This window comes from Arachis hypogaea, chromosome 13 (assembly GCF_003086295.3).
Source record: "Arachis hypogaea cultivar Tifrunner chromosome 13, arahy.Tifrunner.gnm2.J5K5, whole genome shotgun sequence".
In the NCBI taxonomy this organism is placed as follows: Eukaryota; Viridiplantae; Streptophyta; class Magnoliopsida; order Fabales; family Fabaceae; genus Arachis; species Arachis hypogaea.
The window spans coordinates 22,106,437-22,133,092 of record NC_092048.1 but is presented as its reverse complement, the minus strand read 5'-3'; the positions used below and the strand labels follow the sequence as shown (position 1 = coordinate 22,133,092).

Sequence of the window (26,656 nt, the reverse complement as noted above, 5' to 3'; positions counted from 1 at the left end):
TACAACTAGAAAAAATTAACGGTCACCACCAAATTGGTTAAATTAAAATTCGCATACAAATTTAGGGACCAAATTAAGTATTAACTCAATCCAGATTTACCTCCTCTGCCTATCTGGTAAGAGCTATGTCTCAGCTTGTTTCCGGTGCATGTAATATGTCATCAAAGTATTGCTTCGTGATCCACAAAGAATAAATAAGCTCATTACTTATAGTTACGTAGATTGAAGGAATATATGATTGGATAACATTTCTATCACAAATTTTTGAGATTCCCTTCATACTATTGTGTACATTTAAACTGGGCTAAGGTATAACTCGTTCATTTTTTGTAGTTATGTAATATTTTGATTTTTCTCTAATACTACAATTTGAATACTTATAGAATACATTTCGACACTCAAATTAACATATATCTAAAATAATATTTTTTATACACAAAAAAAAATAATATTTTTTAGCATAGAAAGAAGAATTTGTTCAGATTTCTTTCTTTTGTCACATGCTCTTATAGTTTCTCCATGTTTTGAGTAATATATCCGTTTCACTATGTAAGATCTGGATCCGGCTAACCCTGGAGGCACGACGATGTGGCTAATGTTGCAGTATAGCCTATGAGCAGGGACAGACCCACATGCAACAAAGAGAAGGCATTTGCCCCCAGAAAATTTAAAAGAAATACTAATACTTATATATATTTATCCCTTATTATATTATGTTTGTTCTAAAATAAAATATAAATAATTTTCTTGTGTTTTATGTTAATTTTTTTTTGTTAAACTTAACATATAATAATTATTATATTATTAAATTTGTGTTATAATAATAATAATAATAATAATAATAATAATAATAATAATAATAATTAATAAATAAATAAATAAATAAACTCAAAAAATAATGATGAGTTTCATTATATTAGTTAATTAGTTAATAATTAAATTAAAACTTAATTTTCTAATTAAATACAGTTTAAATTATTAGTAATTTTTTAAAAAATTAAGATAAAAAATATTATTTATATACTAATATACTACATTAATATTCGTTATTAAAATAGTCTTGATTATAGTAATTACTTTAGTTAAAAATTTTATTTATACCACAAAAAGTTATAATAAATAGACTTAACAGTTAAATATGAGATAATAAAAAATAAAATAATTATTTAAGAGTATATATAAAAAAATAATATTATTATATTAAAAATAAAAAATAAAGCTATTATAAATTATTATTTTTATTATTTTGAATACTATATATATTGTGTGTGTGAAATTATCTTTTTATTATTTTAAATACTATAGTAAGTTATTGTGTGTATATTTCTAGTTTTTATTAATATATATAAATAATTTTAATTTAAAATTTTAAATATATTTAAACCAATTTGTGTTGGTTGAGTAAACAGTTTAGTCGTCTATTTAAACAAGTGTTGAAAGTTTAAATTTTATTTCGTATGTGTAACAATTTATTGACCAATTATAAATTTTTAAATAAAACTCAAATTCATGACGGATTAGTTATTAATTTATTGGATATTATGAGAAATAAAAAAAATATATCTATACTTAAATTTTATTATATATATATATATATTTTTTTTTTGTAAAATTTTTTTTGGGTTGGTCGCTGTCTAAGAAAACAACTGCGACCAGAAAAAGTTTAAGGGTCACCACCAAATTGGTGTCATTCGTCTAAACGATGAATTGAAATTCTAAAGTGGTGGCAATGTTTGTGAATCCTAAATTAGTTAATGGTTATATGGGGTAAGAACTTTATATCACATCATCATAGATCTTTTCCTAGAACACTTTGATTATCACGCTTAATCAATTTCATCAGGACTAAGAAAGCTTTGCTATAATATAGTGTGGTGGGGACTATGCCATGATTTCTTGATGCAACAGAAGGATGCTTTGTACGATTTTTTAATAAACATGATAGTGACTTCTGGCCCTAATGCTTCAAAGTCGTTCAAGTTTAATCCAAAGCATTCCTTATCCTTCCAGCTCAGATTGAAAGGTCGATTTGGATTTACATGAAGTGATATTTCCAAATAAGTTCTGTCCCAAATGTGTGAGGACTTAAAAGGAAAAGATGTCTTTTTCGAAATTGTTGATTATACATAAAGACAAAGAATAATGGATAAGAGTATAATCATCAACAATCACCAGTTTCATAATCCACTCCTTCATTTGTATATATTTCTACAACATCTTTACTTAATATTTAGTAGTTATATAGACGGATATAAATTTAACTTTTATTCAAACATATTGGAGTTAAGTATCAAACTCTAGAATCTAAAATTCTTACTCATAAGTATTTTGGATATCATATTTCATGAATTACTTTTTTTTTTTCTCAAAAAATTAAACTATTAAGTAAATAAGCAAATAATTTTATATCTAAGTCTATTAATATTATACTTTGATTACTTTGCTCCAAAAGTGTTTCATAGTTCACCTTTTTAATTTTTTGTTTTAATTTTTTCTGCGTATTATCCCTAAATGATAAATTTGGTACGTTCTTTTTCTTCTTCTTCCTTTTTAACCAAATTTCTTTCTTCAAATATATCTTTTACTTTTATTTATTTAATTCTCGTGAAATATAGATATATAGATTGTTTGAAAAATAAAGATTGGTATTTTAAAAAAAACAAAACTCACATCTTTATATGTGTATAGGAATGACAGCAAAGGAGGAAAAATTAGAAATCAAAAAAGAAAGAAAAAAAATTAGGATTCACATGGAAGGATCACAAATTATTTATAAAAAAAAACACATAACTCTTGAAATAATATTTTTAGGATAAAGAAACTAATTTTACCTATAATGACTTGAATATGGAAAGTAACGGTAACACAATTAATCTCTGTGTTGATCCTAGACAAATATTTGAACCGTAAAATTCCTAAAATTTGTTGTCAACATCCACCCAATTTCATCCTAAACATCAAATGGTGAGATGAGATGAACAGTTATGTATTTATTAAATGATTTTCATCCTTCATAGAAAATTAAATAAAAACAAGAATTAAAGAATACCTTTGAAATAAGAAATTTGATTAAGAAATATGAATAAGAAGAACATCCCCAATTAAAAATTTGAGATTAGTTCTAAAAAATTAGAAGTGAATGAATTTTAAGAGCGTAACAAAAAAGATAATAAAACGGAAAGAGTACATAAAGAGTATGCAAAAATAATAAAATTGTGAAAGAATAAGGAAAGAAAAGAAAAGATGAAGAAATTTTATTGATTGTTGATTGATTAAAAAAATGAACTATGAAGGTAAAACTAAATATATATATAGAACATTGGCCTATGAAAGATAAAAGCAAATAAAGATAAGATAATCATGGCTGAGGAATGATCGAGTTTTCAATAATCATGGCTCAGGAGTCGTCAAAATAATCAACAAGTCCTTCATGTTCTCTGACGAGTGGCTTGGTGGTGCTCCCTTTAGTTGTTGATGGCAATACCGAAGATGACGAGAGGTTGATACCACTCTTGGGATTGTTAGTAATGTTTGTAATTTGAGATTTACTTATGTTCTTGACTCTAGTTGCTCCACTGTGCTGTGTTGAGCGTGTTTTAATTCCAAAAAAAAAATAAAGATAAGATAATAATTAGAGAAAATTTTACTTCTCTCCCCTGCGAAATACTAAAATGACACTCCCCTCTCCTCTATTTTATAAATGTACATTCTCTTCCCTTCTAACTTTTAAAAAACCTCCTCTTTAATTCATTTTAAATTTTTTATGTTAACTAATATTAACTTTATCCATTTTTTAAAAAAAATAAATTATTCTTTAAAAAAATACCCATTAACAAAAATTTTATTTTTTATCATTAAATTTTGCTTACCAAAATACCCTTTAATAAATTATTTTTTTATTGATTAAATTATATTTTTACCAAAATACTTTTAAAAAAATTAATAATTAAATTATTTTTTTTAAGATACCTACCTTTTAATAATTTTTTAATTTACCAAAATTTTTGTTAACAATTATTTTTATATTTTACTATTAATTTTTTGATATCAATATATATTATTTTAACATTAAATAAAAAAATCTTACTACTGTTAATATGTATAACAATTAATATATATTGATATTGAAAAATAATTTTACTAAAATTTGTTATTTAATGTTAAAATAATATATATAGATATCGAAAAATTAATAGTAAAATATAAAAACATTGTTAACGAAAATTTTGGTAAAATTATAATTTAATAATTAAAAAATTATTGAAGGGTATTTTAAAAAAATAATATAATTATTAAATATTTTTGAAAATACAATTTAATCAATAAAAGAATAATTTATTAAAGGATATTTTGGTAAGCAAAATTTAATGATAAAAAATAAAATTTTTGTTAATGGGTATTTTTTAAAACAATAATTTATTTTTTCTTAAAAAATGGATAAAGTTAACATTAGTTAACACAAAAAGTTTAAAATGAATTAAAAAAGGTTTTTTAAAAGTTAGAAGAGAGAAAAATGTATATTTATAAAATAGAGGGGAGGGGAGTGTCATTTTAGCATCTCATAGGGGAGGGGAGTGAAATTTTCTCTAATAATTAAGACTTAAATTATAACTGAATTTGTATATTCTGTTAGGCTGAATTTGTGGGCCGTGAGACTTCTTTATTGTTGTTATAGGCTAAGGTAGAAGAGTGGTTTAATACGCCCCCGTAAGCTGGAGGATGAAAGATGTCAAGAACACCAAACTTATTCAAATTAAGATGGAAGTGTTGAGAAGACAAAGGCTTGGTGAAAATGTCAGCTAGCTAGCTGTCCAGAAGAGGGAATACGGAGAAGTTTCATCACTCTAGTTTGAGCTTTTTGTCGAACCAAGTGACAATCAACCTCTAAATGTTTGGTCCGTTCATGAAAAACCGGGTTAGCAGCAATATGAAGAGCACTCTGATTATCACAATATAAAACTGGTGGGCGGATAGGAGAGATGCGTAAAAATAGCAACACTTTTAGTATCCATTGAAGTTCACAAGTTGTGTTAGCAAGTGCACGATATTCTGCTTCAGTGGATGAGCGGACAACGGTAGTTTGTTTCTTGGTCTTCCAAGAGACTAAAGAACTGCCTAAAAAGAAACAATAACCTGTTAAAGATCGTCGAGTGTCAGGACATCTGGCCCAATCAAAGTCACTGAAGCCGAGAAGCTGAATTTCTGATTCTCTTAAAAAAAAGTCCTTTGTCGGGGCTAGTTTTCAAATATCATAACACATGCTTAGTAGCTTGAAGATGAAATGCAGTAGGAAATGTCATAAATTAACTTAATTGTTGAGTGACATACATGATATTCGGTCGAGTAGTGATGAGATAGATAAGATGCCCAACCAAACGGTGATATACAAATGGGTCAGATAGCAGGGGACTTTTGCCTTGATATAGTCTTGTGGTACTATCCATTGGAACAGAGGCAGGCTTAGCACCTAATAAACCAGAATCCTCCAAAAGATCAAGACAATATTTTTTCTGAGATAAGCAAATTTTCTTCACTGATTGAGCAACCTCAATACCTAAAAAATATTTTAATGGGTCCAAGTCTTTAATTCAGAAGTGTTGGTGCAAAATAGATTTAATGGCAGCAAGTTCAGAAATAGAATTACTAGTGAGAATAATGTTGTCAACATAGACTAGAAGGATAGAAATTTGAGCACCGGCGAATTTAACAAATAGACTATAATCAAATAAGGTCTGCTGATATCAATGAGATAGTAAAAGATGAGAAAGTTTGTCATACCACATACGACTAGATTGTCATAAACCATACAATGACTTTAGTAGCTTGCAGCATTGATTCAGTCGAGGAGATGTAAATACGGGTGGCAGAGTCATATAAACATTCTCATAAAGATCCCCATGTAAGAAAGCATTATTAACATCCAACTGATGTATGGGCCAATGATTTATAGAGGCCAATGCCAAAACTAATCTGATGGTGGCAGGCTTGACAACAGGGGAGAAAGTTTCTAAGAAATCAACACCTTCAGTCTGAGTGAATCCTTTAGCCACAAGGCGTGCTTTATATTGATCAACTGAACTATCAGGCTTGCGTTTGATGCGATAGACCCATTTACAGCCAACCAACTTAACGCCTACAGGACAATCAACAAGATGCCAAGTTTTGTTCAGCTCAAGAGCATCCAGCTCATCTTTCATAGCACTACGCTAATTAGAGTGTTGATTAGCGTCCTTAAAAGACTTTGCCTCAACGTCAGAATGTAGAGATGAAAGAAACTTTTTATGTGAAGATGAAAGAGAAGAAAAAGACATAACTGAAGATAAAAGATACTTGTACTTTGAGGGAGATTGATTTGTAGAGATGAGAGAGGAATTACACAAGTAGTCAGAGAGATATGCTGGAGGTCGGTGCGGCCGGTCGGAATGACAAGGATGGGATTGCTCAGGTGGTGAAGAAGGTGACGGGGGATGAGGAGGTGATGGTGGACCGGTATCTAGTGCAGAAGGAGAGATGGATGTGTGTTGAAAGTGATTCGGTGGTCATGGGTTCAACTTGATTAGGAAACGATAGTGAGGAAGAAGGAGAGGTTGTTGGAGAAAATAAAAAATTAGATGGAGTTGGGTCAATGGGTATAGGTGAGGATTCAATTGGAAGACTAACTGAATCTTGTTTTTGAGAATGTGTGTTTGGCAATGTTGGGTTGAGTGTATGAAATTGGACATTTTTAGTGAGTAAGGGCAAGATTATTTCATAAAAAATTACATTTCTGGAAATTTCAATTCTTTTATCTTCTAAAACATAAACAATATATCCTTTAAAACCATGTTGAAAGCCAATAAACACAGCCTTTTTGGCTCTTGGATCAAATTTTGATCTGTTTGCCATTAGGGTAGAAACAAAACATAAGCATCCAAAAACTTTAAGGTCATAATAATTTGGTGGATGATTGAATAAAATTTCAAATGGTGTTTTAAAATTAATTGCGGATGATGGAACTCTATTAAGTAAAAAAATAGCATGTTTAACAGCATAAAACCAAAAAGATGATGGTAAATTAGATTGAAACATAAGAACATGAGCTATATTAAAAATATGTTTATGCTTGCGTTCTACCCTTCTATTTTGTTGAGGAGTTTCAACACAACTACGTTGATGAATAATGCCATTTGAAGCATAAAAATCATGTAAAATAAATTCCGGTCCATTATCGAAACGAATAGTTTTGACTTTAGAGTTGAATTGTGTTTCAACTAAGGTAATAAATTTTTTTACATGATTTTATACTTCTTTTGATTTTAATAAAATAACTCATGTAAAGCGGCTAAAATCATCAACAATAGTAAAAAAATATTTATGATTATGAATAGAATTTTGTCAAAACGGACCCCAAATATCAAAATGTAATAAATCAAAATTTGAATTGACTTTGTTAAAACTTTGAGAAAATGAAAGTTTCTTTTGTTTAGAAAGATGATAAATATCACAAGCCTCGTCATGATGCATAAAGATAAAAGAAAAATCTTTATATAAATGATTAAGTCTTTGTCCAAAAAGGTGTCCTAAACGAAAATGCCATATATTTGAAGGTGTAATGGGTGGAGATTGGATGAAATTTATGGAGTGTGTAGTGGATGAATTTTTATCGAAATTGGATTCAAAGACATATAATCCCTCTCTCATTCTGCCCAAATCAATCGTCCCCAAATTGTTGTTCTGTAGAGTGCAAGAAGAAGATGAAAAAGTGAGTTCATATATGAGTGCTCAAGTAATTTTTTAGACAGAGATAATATTAAAGTTGAAATGAGGTAAGTAAAGAATATCATGAAGAATCAAGGATGGTGAAAATTGAACAATGCCTTTATAAAAAACCGTAATTTGAGAACTATTTGGTAAATAAACAATAATAGGAGAAATTTGTATGTAAGAAATAAACCAAGACAAATTTGATACAATGTGATCTGTGACGTCAAAATCAATGATCCAAGTATTCAAAAATGAATCTCGATTTGAAAAATTGTTAACAATAGAAAAAGTATTGAAAGAACAAAGATAACGAGTAGTTGGACTTGACAAAAGCTCAAGTTGGTTCGAAGGATGAGTTTCTTCATTGGAAGAAAGTGTCATGAAAGAAAAGTAATGGGCTGACGAGAGGTCCAAAAGAGGCTCCTCATGAAGTTGCTCGTGTGCCATTTTTCCTTGACCTAGGACAGAGTAGGGAGGTTGATTCTTCATAGTGGGAGGGGATGTTGAAGGGGTTTTAGGATCTGAATTGGTTGGTTTATCATGGATGTCAGCAAAGCTCAAGAGGAGCTCTTATATCATAATAAAACGAAAAGAGTACATAAAGAGTATGTAAAGATAATAAAATTGTGAAAGAATAAAGAAAGAAAAGAAAAGATGAAGAAATTTTATTGATTGTTGATTGATTGAAAAAATGAACTATAAAGGTAAAACTAAATATATATAGAGCATTGGCCTATGAAAAATAAAAGCAAATAAAGATAAGATAAGGATAAATAAAGATAAGATAATAATAAAGACTAAAATTATAACTGAATTTGTATATTCTGTTGGACTGAATTTGTGGGCCGTGAGACTTCTTTATTGTTGTCATAGGCTAAGGTAAAAGAATGGTTTAATAGAAGAGAATAAAAAAATTGTTTAATCCAACTTAAATTGATTTTTTAAATTAAACATTGTATACAATAAATCGATTTTTTTTTCAAACTAAATAATAACACATATCAGCAATTCAAAAATAATTTTATGTAAAACTGACTGCATGAATTTTTGCCTTCTCTTTTTTACCTAGTTGGCTATTTACTAACAAAATTTCCAGCTCCATGTATTAAATTTTCTCTAAATAAATAATCGTAAATTTAATCACAAAAAAGTAACAAATTGCATCCGATAAGCTTTTGGTAACTATGGTCTTAAGATTTGTTTGGGTGAACTTCTAAAAAAATTTTTAAATTATCTTTTTTTAAAGGGTAAAATATATTTTTTGTTCCTGAAATTTGGCAAAAGTTTAAAAAATACTCTTAAATTTTATTTTGTTTCAATTTTGTCTCAGAAGTTTTTGATTTGCATCAACTATACCTCTGGGCCCTAGCCCGCTAATTTTTTAAAAAATTTAGAACCAATTCAACAACAATTTCATAAGAACAACCTTCAACAAAAGCATAATTTTCATGCATTTTTTTTGGATTGGTCTTAAATTTTTTTGAAAACTTAGCTATCATGGGTATATTCGATGCAAATCGAAAATTTTTAGGACAAAATTGAAACAAAATAAAATTTAGGGATATTTTTAAAATTTTTGCTAAATTTCAAGGACAAAAAATATAATTTATCATTTTTTAAAAGATTTTTTAAAAAGTAAAAATAATTTTATGTTTAAAATTTTATGTAAAAAGATTTTTTTATCTATCAATTATGTTTGGACTCAACAATATAAAAGTACTTTTTTATTTATTATTATGTGAAAAAAATTAAAAAAAATTTAAAAATATATAAATTATAATTTCTTAAAAGAGATATTTTTTTCTAGTACTTTTACTTTTACTATTAGAAATTTGACAACTTATTATCTATCGAGATTGAGAGCACTGTTACATATGTTCCTTGTTCCACTTGTACAGCGTTGAAGAGAGAGAAAAAGGAGGAAGGAGGAAGAATTGGAGATTGGTCGGAAAAACCGAAAAAGAAGGATGAGCAAGGTAAAGGCGGTGGTGAATGTTAATCAGGAGTTTATTAGAGAAGAGAATGTTAATCAGGAGTTTATTAGAGAAGAAAACATTGGTGGACGATGATGAGGAAGAGATAAGAGTTTCACAAAGGAAGGGAATTGGGATTTTTTAGAAAATTAAAATTTGGGTGTTTTTAAAATTGTAAAATTAAAAGTATGGATAACTTTTGTAATTATGATAATTAATTGACACATAAGCATTTAACCTTAAGTACAGGTAACTCAATTGAAGGTTAGCCACTTTGATCAAAATTAATCTTTTTTTAAAAGTCTTTTTATTGATAACATCTTTCTAGTATCATTTTATCCGTATCTGAATTTTTCGAGTACTGAATTAGTATTTACCTCTTAAACAAATCTCAACTCTATTACATTTCACGTCAATGACTCATATTTAAAATTTAAAATTTAAAATATAGATTTTAAAGTTTAGAATTTAGGTTTTACCATTTTAGAGTTCGAACTGTACTACTTTTTGTAAGCATTCGCCACAAACTTCATCTCACACATCAATAGTTATCAGTTACATGTCAACAAAAGGATCAAATCGAGTCGAGGAAGCTTTCAGGACCAGTTTAACCATTAGCCTGAAGAAGAAAACAACCCGTGTAAAAGAACAAGAAAACACCTCCCTGATTGCATATTCCGCTTCTTGTGACGATGTTTAATGAGGAAACCATCTAAAAAACAACTACCTACCTTCTAATTATTTGGCAGGCTGAATTGCTTTGGCATGTTTCCCGTAAATTTAAACGTTCTTTTTTGGAAAAAAAGAATCACAAACACCACCCAAGCAAGAATAGATATACGCTTGACCAATTTTCAAATAACTGACAAATCAAAACATACTCGCTGTCATAATTATAAGCATTGAACGTGTACGAATGTAAAAATTTAAAAAATAATAAAAAGGATTAAGATACTTCTAAAATCAAATGGTAATCATTGATTAAATATATATCAATTATTTCAGTTTTCCAGAAGAAAGGGGAAATTTCATGTAATACAGTAGCTGACCTATTCATGGAGTTGAATTTCATGTTGCTTCTCTCCATCTGGAAAAAGTTCATTATTTGGATGATAATATTCTTCCATCAGATTTATCGCCTTTGTTTCTGGTGTTTTTCCATGCACATAGCTTGATAATCTATCATGTATTGCAGTAGAAAAATAACCTCGTTCAAGACATAGCCTAAGAATTTCTGATGCCCCCTCCAAATCTCCCTTGTCCTTAAGGTAATCAATACATGTAGCCAAAGTAAATCGATACGGCTTCCATGTTGATCCAGGTTGACCTCCCAAAATCGCTTTCTTCATTGTTTGAATAGCATTATCCATATCATTGTTCCTGTAATAGCCATGTGCCAATCGATCCCATATACTACCGCCTAATTCATTGCGACTCTTTGAAAGCCTATCAATGAATGCTTCAGCTTTTTCCACCAGACCATTCTTACAATATGCACTCATCATCACATTCGGGATCCTGATGTCGAAGCATGTATTTCCAGACTCCCATTCCTCGAAAATCCTCTCAGCTCCATCAACATCATTAAGCCTAGCTAATGCGGTCAGCATAGAGATGTAATTCGCGTTGCAGGGTCTGTTTAACCTTTTGCACATATCCCAAATACGATAAACATCTTCCTTTTTCCCCATGGAGCCGTACATAGTTAGAAGAGATCCATAGGCAGCCCTCCTCCTCTTGGGTTCAATCAGGTCCTCTGATTTCCTCAGCATTGCATATGCTTTCTCATGTTGGCCAGCCTGAATATAAGCCTTTGCTGCAATAGAGTATGTTATCCAGTCAATAGTTGCCTTAGGATCAGCTTCCATCCGCAATAGTAAGCTCTCCAGCCCATCTAAGTCTTTAACGACTGCATACGCATTCAGCCGAGTATTAAGCGACACAGAGTCGTACATGTCCTTGGATAACATTTCTCTCATCAAACTATCGAATTTGTCATATTCACTTACTCGAACATAGAGCTTTAACAGAGCATTATAACTCAATACCAAATCTATTGTATGCTTACAAGCATACTATTTTAGTTTATGCATGGTAGCCTCTGCTTTCTCCACAGAGTTATGTTGTGTATAGCAATTCAAAAGAGCACTATAGACCTTGAAATCTTTTACAGAATCTGAAATGCAATTAAAGTATTTATCTGCTGGACCTAAGCCATGAACTTTTGCTATCAAGTCAAGACGTACAGCTATGTCTCCAGATGTCAAATGATGTTTCCTTTCATCGCCCATCCATTCTAATACCTGATACAAAAATAAAAATGATCAAATCATTATTGGTCCTAAAGACAATTCATACCAACCAAATGCTCTAGATGAGCACAATCCTAGCAAAATTTAGAATATGACAGAGAAATGTTAGCCCTTAACCATTTATAGTAGTGTTTGTTCTAAATAGTTTGCCTGCAGTAGGAATTGCCCATAATTTCAGTAATATATGTATATATCAAATCAAATTGTTTGATCCTACTTAAATAAGTAGGACATTTGTTTTAACATAACTTAGGAAACCATACTTGGTACTCTTGTCCATTGTTGATGACAAGCTAAAGAGCGAACTCCAAGTTCTTAGGGTGCGAGATGATGCTGGATCAAGGGTTGTCAACATAAAGTGATCCAAATCTTCCGAGGATGTAGGAACTACCTTCATGATGTGACTTAGGTGCGGTCGAGCTTTCAGGAGAGACTCTGATAAGGACTCTTTTGGGATGTGCCACAATATTAATCTAAGACTTTTCTGCCCAAGAATTATACCGGATCAAAAAAATAAATCTAAAACTCTTCCACAATGTCATCTAATCATGTACTCATTTTCAATAAAAACAAAAACCAGGCACTTAACCATTCAAATAGTTAGTTCCAACCCAATCTGAAGGAACTCATGTCCTTTAGGTATATTAATTAATGAAAATTAAATCCTTCTCGCCTCCAATAAAACTCAAAATATATTCAGAGATTCATAAATGAAAATGTTCAGATTTTCGATTTATTAAAAACAAATTAAACTAACCTGAAGGGCATGGTTGAAGCGGCGATGAGACCTAAGCTGCTTGATGAAGAACTGGAGCTCGAAATGCCTGACGTGTCCGCCCTCTTGGACCCATTGATCCAGAATACAGTTCATGGAAATGTTGGGTTGTCCGGCTCTCGATATTCGAAGGAAAAGGGAATCGCTTGGGGCTTGAGAGTTGTGCAGCATAGCCCTCTGAACCACCCAAGAACGGGTGCTGAACAGGTTCCATTTCTTCAGAAACAGATTCATTATTCTTCTTCTGCAAATTGTTCAGCTTAAAACCCCAACCTAAAACCCTGCCTCGGATAAAAGGGAGGGAAAAAGACTAAAGAGTCCTCTACCTCAGCTGCTAGTTATTTTGTTTTTGCATTTCTTTTGGTTAAAAAAATGGCCAAAGTCCAAAAGGCCCAAAGGAAACAGCAAAAAATGCCAAAGCTCAATTAGCCATCATCTTATGCACAGCCAAGACGCAGGAGATTTCATTCTAATTGCTGGTGTATCACACAGTAACTCCATTCCCACTATTTGAGGTGGCTCCTCCCAAATTGATATGTCGTACTCCCCTGCTCCCAAAGTAAGTATATTACTCTCACACTACATTTTCAAATTTACATACATAATCCTCTGTTTGATTAATATATATACTGACCTCACCTGACCGAATTTGATTTGTGCATCTAAATAATATAATTAGATTGCTTAGTTCTAATACAAGAAAATAATCCTTTGAAAATTGAAATGAAGAAACTTATAAAATAATAGAAGAAATCATTATTATTTTTAAATTTGTATTTTTTATTATATGTAAATTTTATAATCTTAATTTAAAAATAATTTTTATCGAATTCTTTATTTTAGAATAATTTAACCCTTAATATAATTATATGTATAAAATTTATTTTACATTTTACAAATTTTGAAAAAAGAATTGTTAGTCACCATTAGTTAAAAGTAAACCAATTTTTTATATTATTTTTCTATCTTTATAGATTGTTTATACATAGAAAAATTTGTAAGGATTAAAAATGATAGAATTTAATTTTAATATACTGTAAAACTATTTTATAAGTACATCCAATTCTATAATAGTACATAAGTAAAAATAACACTTTAAATTTATCATATAAATAGTCATTTAAACAAATAGATGTGATTAAATAATGGTATAAAACATTTTACATTTTCAGTATACCAAAATTAAATTCAAAAATAGTATTCAAAAGTCAGAATTTATTATAGAAAAATAATAATTATTTTTATTTTTAATAATACTATTTCACATGATCTTCTTATGTTATATATTTACATGAATGTATCTAAAAAAATAGTATTATCAAAATTGATGCGGTAATATACATTTGAACCAATGAGTTATAACTCAAATGACATAGTCTTTCCATACTCATCAAAAAATTGGCGAGTTGGAATCTCCTATATTTGATTTAAAAAAAAAATCAGAGGTATCTTTCATGCACCCTGTGAAGAAAGGTCTACAATGAACCGATGACAATCTGAACCACCTATTCTGCTAAACAGGTTTACACTGATTCGCGCGAAATTGCTGCTGTGCCCACTAAAATCCCTATCTGTGGAGAAGCTGGAACATGTAACTGTTTTTTGGCATCTGATAAAATGTTGTCGTCAGTACTAAGGTGTCCACATAGTATTACTAATAATGCTAAACTTTTCCATTATAACGAGTCTGCTACAACGCCTTTTCACTCATCAAACAGAAGCATCACGAAATGTTTGCCTCCGCCACAGTTGCGTTTGGGGTACAGGTGTTCAAAGAGGGATGAACAAGTCACACCATTTTCTGAGGTATGTCCGTGAGAGATTAGTAAAATCTTTTTCTTTGTTTGGTTCTTATTATAATTGAATTATAAGTTTACAGGGATTCTCATTCTCAGCTTTGAAAGAGGACGATAGTGTTTGGGATAGTGGAGATGTATGGACGAATCTTGCTCTCTATGTGTTCACTCTCCATATCCCTTTCAGCTTTGGAGGCTTATCCGTTGTTTCTTTGCTTTCCCGACAACCTCACCTTCACCCACAAATTCAGGTCCGTAGATCACTTTTATCCTATTCTCTATGTTCTTGGAAAAAGCCGCATAAAAATTGAAATGACATTCAATTAGTTCAATCAAATGCATTTTGATGCGATTCATGATCAGAAATATTGGTTTAGGAGAAATATTTTGTACCAGTCATGTTACATAGCAAATAGTTTTGTGGTAAAGAAAAAGAGTAAAAAGGAAATTGTTAATTACATGTTAAATAAAGAAGTAAATGTCATTTCTGATCCTTGATCATTTATTCGAAGGACAAAGCGCTCCTCCATCGAAAACTTCTAATCGGTCCTCAATCATCCAAGTATTTTGCCTAAGCAATCCTTGTTGTTGGTCTAAGCAGCCTTTGACACATGAGCAGATCACCATTTGTAAGGCCTGCTTAGACCAGTTATTTACATTATTGGAGACCGATTAAGAATTTTTGTATTGTAGAAAGGCGGAATGGTTAGAAACAGGAAAGGATAACCAAAAAAAGAAATAGGAAAGGATATTTACTCTAAATAAAAATGGTTATAGCTACCTAAACTTTTCCTATGATATGTTAGGAAGTAGTTAAATACTAATCCATAATCATTGTTTTATATTTAGTAAATTGACTTACAGAAATATCATTTTAAAATAATTTTAATATGAATTTTAATGGACACTATATTTTCAGAATAGTGGGTAAACAGTGCCTGAATGCATTGGTGTATCTTTAGTGGTTGTGTAGCATTACAGGACCAAAATTATGGAGATCATAAGATATGTTTGTGGTAGTTAACGTTTGCTTCCTCCCACTGCCGTTTGTTGTTGGGAAATGGTTTCTTTTTCCAAATATCCAAAGGGTGCTACTTTTTGTCATAAAAATTCTTCTACGGCAAAGTGCAGTAGTGCATCAATGGGAACTCTGTATTTCTCTACAAATGTGCCCTCCATCTTTACACTTATCTCAAGGTCTAAATTTACATCCTCCATTTTTGTTTCTGTTCATTCATTAATGCAGGCCTTGTCACTTCTCACAATTCAAATTCTGGAGCTTTATGGAGCTCTGATTTTACTGAAGTACACGGCTAAGCCGCAACATGATTTTACAAAATTATTCAAAAATACTAGCAAGTCATTGAATGACAGGAACTGGTTTCTAGCATTAGCACTGGGATTCGGGTTTCTCGTTCTTCTGATTTTTCTCACATCACTTCTTGCTGATGGATTATTTGGACCTAAGGTTGGTAGAAATTCAGATCATAAACTGCAAATTTTGTAGCACTTACCTCTAAGGTTTGAACTACAAGTTAGTAGATTCAAGCCGTATTTAACCAATTTGAGTTGGTCGAGTGATTAGCACTTAAACAAGTGTCGGAGTTTCGAATCGCGCGTTGTATATACAACTCATTAGCCAGCAACAAACTCTTATATAGATCTACGATCTGTGACGGATTGATCTTTGTCCTGTCGGACTGAAAGATATTATGAGAAACCAACTGAAAAACCAAAAAGATTCAAACCTGATTTTCTAACTCCAAATTTCATCATCCAGATTTGATGTTAGGGAAGAACAAGGCGCACCCCCCCCCCCCCCCCCCCAAAAACAAAAAATAAAAACGTAGCTTTGTTGAAACTTTATCTATTGAACATACCTTGAAGTTAAAATAAGAGGGATTGAATCATTGAAACTTTATCTTAGTCATTATTCTAAATTATCCTCTTAATTTCTAAATAAATTTTCCGTTGATTTGACATTGTACCCTGTTCTTGCAGCCTGTTTACAACCCAATACTGAAGGAGATGCTCCTAGACAGTGATGTCTCAAGAGTATCTTGTGTGCTTGTTTATTGCATTTTCACTCCCTTTTTGGAAGAACTTGTTTATAGAGGATTTCTATTGACATCACTTTCCACCACAATGAAATGGCACCAAGCTGTTGCCATAAGCTCAATCGTATTCAGTGCAATCCACTTCTCTGGCGAGAGCTTCATACAGTTGTTCATAGTTGGAAGTGTTCTTGGGTGCTCATATTGCTGGACTGGGAATTTGTTTTCCTCCATCGCTATACATTGCTTGTACAATGCTTTGACCTTGTTATTTACTTATTTTAACTAAATGCTTTTTTTTTTTCGAATAAACTACCGTTTCTATCCATGAAAGTTCAGAATGCTGACAAATCTACCCATGAATAAACAAAATTACCACTTTTACCCATAAAAGATAGACTTTTGCTAACAAAACTATCCGAACCCTAAAAAATTATTTAAAATTCCCAAAATACTCTCTACTATAACCTATTTTTTTTACTCCACACCACCACTCCTCCAATCCAAAACCTCACCACCACCCAAATCTCTTTTTACTCCACACCACCTCTCGTCTGCTTCGCCACCTCCGCTGCCTCCTCCCCCGGCGCCGCCCCCTCCCCCCCCCCCTCTACGAGCTCCTCGTCTGTCGCGTCCCCGCTGAAGCCCTCCAAGAACCTCGACCACGCTGTCTCCCTGCCCCCATCCCGTTCTATCTCTCTCTTTGAAACACTCAAACGGCGACCACTTCTCTCTCCAATTTCACTACCCTCTTTTTCTATGATTTTTGGTTTGCGTTCTGTCTCTGCTATTGCTTCTACTCTGTAATCTCTTTCCAGCGTGGCTGCAACATCTGTGCTCATAGTCGTCACTGTTACCTCCGAGATCAGTGGTGGAACAGCGGCAATTGTAGTTTTTCAAGTAGTGGTGGATTTGGAGGTAGTGATGGATTTGGATTTTGACATGGCTAGTTCTGGAAAATCCTAACCCTTTTAGCTCATATTTTGGGGAAGAAGATTATTGCAAAACAAAAAGAAAAAGGTCAAGTGAAACAGGTGCTACTTTGCCATTACCATGCTCAATCATCACTATCGTTGTTGTGACAATGGAAAAGGAGGTAGGTAAGGCTAATGGTTGGGGGCAACGGTGATAGTGTTGGCGAAAGAGGTGATAAAATCCATGAAAAGAATAAAAAAATGATTGAGATTTGGAAGAGGAATGTTGAGATTAGGGTTAGAAAAATAGTAATTTGAAAATTTTAGTTGATTTTTCAGTATTTTGATAATTTTGTCATACAAAATCTATCTTTCATGAGTACAACTGTAATTTTCTTTTTATTATGGATAGAATTATCAGTGTTTAAAATTTTTCTGGATAAGTCACCAAAAGAAACACTTTCTTAGATAGAAATGGTAATTTACTTCTTTTTTTTTCCCTCCGCAAAAGATTGATTGACAAGAAAATTCATTCCACTTAAATTTAAGTGTATTACTCAAGTTGGCTTTTAAAGTGTAAAATTATGAAGTTAGTTAATTAATAAAAAAATAAGAAAGATTGTTTATTAAAGAAAGAGTAAACACAATTAAATACGATACTTTTTTTTTTTTTTGTAATTTTCCCAATTATGTAACTACATCCACAAGTTTAAACAAATGGGATGAAAGAATATGTTCTTTCCATTTATAATTTTTTTGGTGTTTGCATATTTCCGTATTAATTAGCCTTTTCTAGTTTCTATAAATGTATTAATGAACCTCAGCCATCACATTCTCATTAATTAGCATCTATTCTAGCACTAAAATCTTGTTCACATAACCAATTACCAAAACAGAATTCCAAATACCGCCAAAAAATTGGCTATATTCAACTATGGCTTGTCTTATTGCATGAAAAATATGACTAAAGATAGCAAAATAAAACACGGAAAACATTAGTAAATAGATGCCATGGTCCAGCTTACCCTTAACAACAAGAGAAGAAAATATTGACCAACGGTAGCTTTGACAATATATCTGTCTGCAAGTGGATCTGAGATGAAAGCTAAGATGATTTCATTTTCATGCAGGCTATTAATTTTTGAACTATCAAACACTTATCCATTGAATTGAATACTTTATATATTCCTTTCCTATATACTCTCCTCGTTTTCCACTTCTATATGTTGTTGACTGAAGTTACATATTGGCAATATAGTTATCTCTGCCTTTTCTGAAGGAAATTTAATGTTTATGCACATCCCTTTTATAGTCCTAGTGCTTTGGAGCATCACAGTACTATAAGTCTATAAAGGAAGGCAGAATACCTTTTGGAAAATAGATTGTCCATAAAATATTTTTGTTTAGAAAACTGATGCCAATTGAGTTAATGAGATTTTACTGACTAAAACTGGACAAACAAACAGAAACAAACAATTCAGCTACAAATAATGATACCTTAAAAACCACAAACATATGACCAATAATAGCAAATCCTGAAAGAAATGAACACCTTAACCAAGAACAAGTATCACATACATGATAAAAACCACTGCCCTATAAGACAAAACTGCTAACTTAGATTCCCTCAAAATTCACAAATTTTGACGTTTCAATTTTATGTCACATCTAAAAATAAGTCCATCATGGAACAAAAACTTAGGAATTCAACCAATTGAATCAATTTTACTCGACAACTCGAAAGTAATCCTACGATTTGTTTTTTCATTCATAAAATAATGAAAGGAAAGTTAATCTCACAATGAAAGCCAGAGTAGACCAAATCCAAAAGCCAATATAGAAACTGCTGCTATATATAAACGGTAATGCCTAGGGAGACAAAAAAATGGCCAAAACTTGCCTTATTTAGCATTCATTAACAATTGATGAATGCTAAATAAGGCAAGTTTTTGCTGTTTTTGACTAATTTTTTTTTTGTTACCAAACATTTCCAATATATAAATGTAACCTTTAAATATTAAATCCATAACTAACTTCATGTGTATCTTTTAACTTCTTAACACTAACTAGTAACATCATTAATGATTAATTCTATATTTTTATTGTTATCAAATTCAACTACAAGACCCCATTAAAACACAATCTAATCTTTGAGCCAATTACAGTAGTGCATTCACAGCATACAAAGAAGAATAGTAGTGTCATCATCAACCAAGCATAACCAATTAATGCCTCCTCAAGCAACCAATGATACAAGGGGAAGCATGAACCAACAAAATTGAAGGTCTCCAAGGCCCGCAAACATGCAGTTTCCTAAATCTAGTCTTGTGCATGTGCTGAGAGAGAGAGAGAGAGAGAGAGAGAGAGAGAGAGAGAGAGAATAAAAGAGAGGAGAGAATAGTTCCAATATATAAAAGGTTTTATCTACTAGGAAGAACCGCTATGAATATCCTTACAATGGTATAACCTAGATACGATTTCGTGGTAGTTATCAAAGTAATTTATGGACAGTAAAGCATTTTGGAAGGACTAATAATGAATTCATGTATTGAAGAATCTAATCTTCTCATAGTGGTTTTGCAAACTGACACCAAAAAAATGGGAGGAAAAAAGTAAGCAGCCAGAAAATCAGATCTTACATAGGAGATGAGGTGCCGGTGGAACAATACATGTTGGAAAAGCTCAAACATAAATGTCGATCTCTGTCGTCACCCCAGCCTCCCCAACCTTTAAAGCCAGCCTTGTAACCAGGTTGATTTTTATAGATATGGACGCTCCAGTCTGATGCAATATTAGGAACCTTGTCCGCATCTTCTACATGGATGTTCACCATGCCATTATCCATGCAAGCCTTCTTCTCCCCCTGACCCTGGTGCAAACCACATCTCCCAAAGTGAACTGCACTAGTCCTTGAACCTCGCAACGAGTAAACAGGACTACCAAATGAGGGATAAACAGTTGCCCACATCGTGATATCCCAATTATAATCATCAAAGAAACAAAATTCTCTGGCCTTGTTGTGTATTTTCTTCCAAACAGTTCGATTAAAAGCATAGCCTACATTTCCCATTCTCTCTGCAATTAAACTGGCCCATCCTTCACCACGCGAGTTCACATCAGAAGGTGCTAAATTTGCAGCATAGCAATCGGGACATTTTTCAGGCTTCAATGAAGTTAGAATCTGCAGATTGCGGTATGCATTGGGATATATGAAGTGGTCTTCCTCGATGAAAAGAATATGACCCTCATGCTTCCTGGTCTCTCTTAATCCATCCCACACTGTGTTCATCATCCACCACCAATGATGCTTCAACGATACGATCCTCGGCGAGCGGTGATTGCCATACTGATCAGGATTGCCCTCGCAATGTTTTTGGCTGGCAACATCTTTGTCCTTGCAGTCACGAGCCGAGACCCCAGGAAAACTATCCGAAAACAAATGAGGCGAGTAAGGCGCAAATATCTGCTTAACTTGGCAAAATCTGATACCATCAATGATCTTGTTCATATCCTCAAAGTAACCATCGTGACTAACGATTAGCAAGGTCTCATTAATGCCCGTCACCTGCGAAAGGCTATCGACAACTACTTTAAGATATTGAGGCCGGTTGTGAACATACAAAACAACAATTATTCGGTCCTTGGCTAGATTTGGATAAAGATCCAAGTTCCTTGGTGGCAAATCATTTAGCTTTTCCAATTTAAGTGACAAGTCATTCTGATTTGGGAGGGCTACAAAGCCCTTCGCAACCTTCAAATCGCGACGATAAGCAGAATCATCATCATTACCATCACCAACATTTTCTACCAAATCACGAGTAACATCATTAATTGATGTTGGATTTGATCCAAAGAGAAATACAAGCAGCAAAACCCCACAGAGAGTAACAGACACCACGAGTATGAGACGGCGCAAAGCCACATCCCTAAGCCGTGGTTTCTTATAATAAGCAGCAGCCATAACAGAACAAACTAACTAATAATACGGCGAAACACAAAGCATCAAAAGTGTCCTAAGCCTCTAAGTTAATCAAGTACTCACATGAGACAAATAAAGAAACTGATAGAACAAGAAAAAGTTGAGCATGAAAAACCTATTGTGCACACTTGATGCTGTTGTGGATAGAGAATCAAGAAGCCAAAACCCCAGTTCTTGCAGTTTCCCCTGCTCCAAGAACATGTGGGGGAATGGATCAGAAGCAGAGTGAAGAATAGGGCGTGGATTTAGGGGTAAGGATGAAGAAGAGAATCAAAGGGGTTATGAACTTGAAAAGTAAAAGGGTATCTTTTCTTTTAATTTGATTATTAATTTTGGGGAAAAATAAAACTTAGAAAACACGACAAAGAAGGTGGGAAGAAGGCGATGGACAAACCAAAGTTTGGGACGGGTGGATCCGGCGGTGAGGAAGCCAGTCAAGAGAGGAAAATGACAATTTTAGAGCGGCCGCCTTGACTTAAACAAGTCAATCGATTTAAGGTTAATAAAGAGGGAAACAAAATCTAAAGTGAGGGCCCGAGGGGAATAGTAGAGGGTAGAGTTGGACTAAATTTTAAGGGAGATTCATCATTTTTACTATTTTAAATTTTATATTTTTTAGTATTGAGTTAATCAATGGAGTATTGAGTATGATCGGATCGACCATGTTGGATACAAGGCTAAATAATATCGTTTTGTTTTGATATTTAAATAAGACAAAAATAAAAAAACGAATAAGAGTTTATATAATGTACAAATTATTTTATAATTTTTTTTTATTCTCCAAGATAATTTCGTTTTTTCTTGTATAAACGCCAAAATGAAATAATGATGTTTAGCTATGTGTCTAGTATGACAAGATAAAGTTACAACACTCTGTTCATTAACTCAGCACCGAAAAAAATTCAAAGACTAATATGGTACTCGAAATTGGATCTCGAAAATCAATATAATAAATTATGGATTTGAAGGACTAAAATGGTGAAAGTTGTGAAACTCGTGGACTGTTCTGGAAATTTGGACGATAAAGTAATGGGTTAATCACTATTGAATTTATAATCATTATATCACTATAAGAAAAACATTGAATACCATCGGATTTATTGTCAGATTTAGCGACAGACGTTACCGACAATTTTTCGAACAGTTAAGAGCGAGAATTCGTCCCTCGAATTAGTTACCGTGGAATTTAAAATTTCGTACCTAAATCTGACGGTAAATGGTGGCGCAAAAACTAATTTTATTAGCATCGGATTTTCCGTCGGAATTTTCTAACAATAAAAGGATTTCAATGAAATACGACGTTTAGGCAACACCGACCACTATACTATCGGATTTTTCTGCTGGTAAATCCGATGATAAAATTGGGATAAAATTCAAACACAAAACCCTTCCCCCTCACTTCTGCAAGCTCTCTTCTGCTTCTTCACTACACCCTAACCACCATCGCTACCCTCAGCCTTTTTCACAACCTAACCGAACCACCACCGGAGCGCCACCCTCTGACATCTCCGTTGCCGTCCGAGGCACCACCCTTCTTTCCTTTTTTCTTCCATTTTTTTTGTCGGCTCTCTCTCTCTCTCTCTCTCTCTCTCTCTCTCTCTCTCTCTCTCTCTCTCTCTCTCTCTCTCTCTCTCTCTCTCTCTCTCTCTCTCTCTCTCTCCAAAGTTCTCAAAATAGATCGCCGACCACCGTTTGCTACCCCTAGCTATGGCGACATCACAGCACCCCAACACTCCCTCCACTCTTCTCTATTTCATCTATATTTGTTTAGCACTTTAGGTTTTGATCAAACTATTTTTTTTTTTAATTTTGTTTTAGTTAGTATCAGTTATTAGGTTGATTTTAGTTAGTTAGTTTAATTTATTTAGATTCAATTTTCTGGTTTTAGTGTATTTAGTTTGTTAAGATAGATTCGATTTAAATTAGTAGGTATGGCACGTTATGGTGTCAATATGCATACTTCTCTCTTCTCATAATATTTTAGAAAAATATATTCTTTAGAATTATTCGAAAATTGACAATTAATGACTAATATTTTATTAATTATCAATTATTTTAATAAGTCTAATTTGATTTATATCCTTTTCATTGTGTATCAACTGTAAATCTGTAATTAATATGATTTACAAATAAAATATATGCATATCATTATTTGAATTAATTAATTAAATATCTATTAAGGAATAAAATATAGAAATAATAATATGCTCGTCAAATATATGAATTTATGATGCACGGACATTGGCACGGACACAGGATACGACACGACACGGGACACGCCGACGCGCAAATTTTAAAATTTTATAAGACACGGGGACACGCATATATATAAAATATAAAGTATTTTTTAGATAAATCGTAATAATATTTTGATATTTTATTAATATTAAAATATAAATAAATTTTTTAATTATTTTTAATGTCTTATTTTAATTATATCAAGTATTTAAAATATTTTTTATTTTAATACATAATAATATATATTATATCTAAATTTATTTCAAAAATATATGTTAAGAATAAGACTGGACACGCTAACACGTGATGGTATTTAGGTGTGTCCAAGCGTGTTCGGAAAAAAATTTTATACTTTTTATTAAGATACGGTTGGACACAGACACATGTGTCGGATAAGTGTCAGTGAGTGTCGTGTCCAAAATGTGTCCGACACACAGCAAAATATCTCTGCTTCATAGATATGAATCATAATTATGTTAATTTTCATTATTGACAAGAACTTGCTAAAACTTATTGGTTTTGATTAAGTCTTTATCAAATTTTAGATATTCCTTAAAATTATATTTTAGAAAATGAAAATATTTTAGACACGACACGGACAAACTGACGCGCAAATTTTAAAATCTTATAAGACATGGGGACACGCATATATATAAAATATAAAGTATTTTTTAGATAAATTGTAATAATATTTTGATATTTTATTAATATTAAAATATAAATTAATTTTTTAATTATTTTTAATGCCTTATTTTAATTATATCAAGTATTTAAAATATTTTTTGTTTTAATAAATAATAATATATATTATATCTAAATTTATTTCAAAAATATATGTTAAAAATAAGACTGGACACGTTGACACGTGATGGTATTTAGGTGTGTCCAAGCGTATCCGAAAAAAATTTTTATACTTTTTATTAAGATACGGTTGGACACAGACACATGTGTCGGATGAGTGTCGGTGAGTGTCATATCCAAAATGTGTCCGACACATAGACACGACAACACAACAAAGTGTCTATGCTTCATAGATATGAATCATAATTATGTTATTTTTCATTATTGACAAGAACTTGCTAAAACTTATTGGTTTTGATTAAGTCTTTATCAAATTTTAGATGTTCCTTAAAATTATATTTTAGAAAATGAAAATATTTATGATTAATTTATAATTATGAAAATATGTTTATAATTACATACTAAGTTACATATAAAATATAAACAATTTAATTGTAGTGTGAATTGTCATATTTTATATATTTAATAATTAATTAAAATAATAAACATTTATTAAATTTTTGTGAATCACGTGTTAGCAGAAATAAACAATTAATATTTCCATGCAGGTTTTGGACATTTAATAGAAATAATAGACATCTAATAAGATTTATATTAATAATGTTTTAGGAAAGTAGCTTCATGCATAGTAATTCCTATTGTTATTTTTCTGCAAGTTGAACTATTATATGAATGCATAATTCTTTTAATCAATTATGTAAAATTAATGTTAAGAAACATTAATATAAAAAGAAACTATCATATATTATTAATATTGTACACTAATCAAGCGTAATGATATTATCTTACAAATTACAACAGATAGTATTCTGCACCGAAAATACTAATATGACACGTTTTAGTGTTAGTATGTATACTTCTTTTTTTTAATATTTTAAAAAAATAAAATATATTTTTTTATAATTAAACAAAACTTGATAAAAATAAATAAATAAAATAAATTAATATTTAATAACTAAAATTCTATTAATTTTCAATCATTATAATAAATCTAATTTGTTTTTTTATTTTATTATATATCAACCTTAATTAATATGATTCACAAATAAAATATATAAATTTCATTGTTTAAATTAATTAGTCAAATATTTATTAAAAAAATCCTACAAATAATAATACGTACGTCAAATATATGAATCATAATTATATTGAATTTCATCATTGATTTGGGCTAGTTAAAATTTATTGATTTTAGTTAAATTTCTATCAAACTTCAGATATTTTTAAAAATATATTTTTTAAAAAATTATAAAAATATTTATGATTAATTTATCATTATCAAAATATGTTTATAATTACATACTAAGTAATTGATTACATACAAAATATAAGTGTAAGACCTCAAATTTTAAAAATTAAATTATTTATAATTTATTTTATTCGAGAATATATTTTCGAAAATTTTTATATTAATTGAGTTTAACTTATGCGATATGGATGCATTAGTTTAGCTATTATTATTTTTCTCTCGCTATTAATATTATAATTTTTGTAAGAGGGATAAGAATTGTATGATTTGTATATATCTAACATGTATAAGTTACTTGAGTAAAAAGTTTTGTTTATGTATATGCTTGTTTATTTTATTATAAAAGTATTTTTCTGTTTTTTTTTTAAATAAAACAGCGACACAGTTTCGAGTCAAAAACTCATATTTTATTATTAAATACATGAAGTCGTCATAATACCTCTTGCTATCAGAGTGGCGCAACCGGAAGCGTGACATTCTGATAGTGAGGGTGTTACATTATGGTATCAAAGCGGTCTTTCCTGTAGAGCCTGAGGAATGGACCGACTATGCTTCAATTGCATACTCTGAGAGTCTGTCATATAATAAGTCTTGTTCTGATTACGAGAGTTAGAGCTTTATGCACATGACTGCCTAATGATTAATGCCGTTAGTCTACCATTTCATACATCACGGTATTAAGTTTGACCAGCTTAATACTGATGATTTATGTATATGAGAGCACTAACGAGTTATCGTAGGCGAAATAGAACTAACAGGTAACGCATATCGTGGATTTGGAAAACGTTAGGAGTTGAAGTTTGGGAAGTTGAAGCTCTGAAG

At 31.3% G+C, this 26,656-nt stretch overlaps 3 protein-coding genes across 5 annotated transcripts; 1 reads left to right on the top strand and 2 right to left on the bottom strand.

The window, feature by feature from the left end:
• Window positions 1-10,146: 10,146 nt before the first annotated feature.
• Window positions 10,147-13,402, bottom strand: LOC112737655 (pentatricopeptide repeat-containing protein At2g20710, mitochondrial). 3 transcript variants are annotated; one of them, XR_011869452.1, is made up of 5 exons: window positions 12,786-13,402; window positions 12,292-12,512; window positions 10,766-12,019; window positions 10,448-10,578; window positions 10,147-10,335 (listed from the first exon to the last, which is right to left on the bottom strand). XR_011869452.1 is itself a non-coding variant. In XM_072211440.1 (4 exons), exon 3 carries the CDS (start codon window positions 11,693-11,695, stop codon window positions 10,766-10,768), a length of 930 nt encoding a protein of 309 aa, XP_072067541.1. In that variant the 5' UTR covers window positions 11,696-12,019; window positions 12,292-12,512; window positions 12,786-13,065; the 3' UTR covers window positions 10,147-10,335. The 3 variants fall into 3 exon arrangements, 1 of the variants encoding a protein (XP_072067541.1); XR_011869453.1 differs by lacking the exon at window positions 12,292-12,512 and having other exon boundaries at window positions 12,786-13,209; XM_072211440.1 differs by lacking the exon at window positions 10,448-10,578 and having other exon boundaries at window positions 12,786-13,065.
• On the top strand, window positions 10,445-16,979 carry LOC112737654 (uncharacterized). The gene is made up of 5 exons (XM_025787639.3): window positions 10,445-13,362; window positions 14,325-14,609; window positions 14,683-14,850; window positions 15,846-16,067; window positions 16,601-16,979. The coding sequence occupies exons 1-5, from the start codon at window positions 13,339-13,341 to the stop codon at window positions 16,940-16,942; spliced, it is 1,041 nt and encodes a 346-aa protein (XP_025643424.2). The 5' UTR covers window positions 10,445-13,338; the 3' UTR covers window positions 16,943-16,979.
• Window positions 16,980-19,955: 2,976 nt separating this feature from the next.
• Window positions 19,956-21,772, bottom strand: LOC112737653 (alpha-1,6-mannosyl-glycoprotein 2-beta-N-acetylglucosaminyltransferase). The gene has a single exon (XM_025787638.3). It carries the CDS (start codon window positions 21,526-21,528, stop codon window positions 20,203-20,205), a length of 1,326 nt encoding a protein of 441 aa, XP_025643423.1. The 5' UTR covers window positions 21,529-21,772; the 3' UTR covers window positions 19,956-20,202.
• Window positions 21,773-26,656: the final 4,884 nt, after the last annotated feature.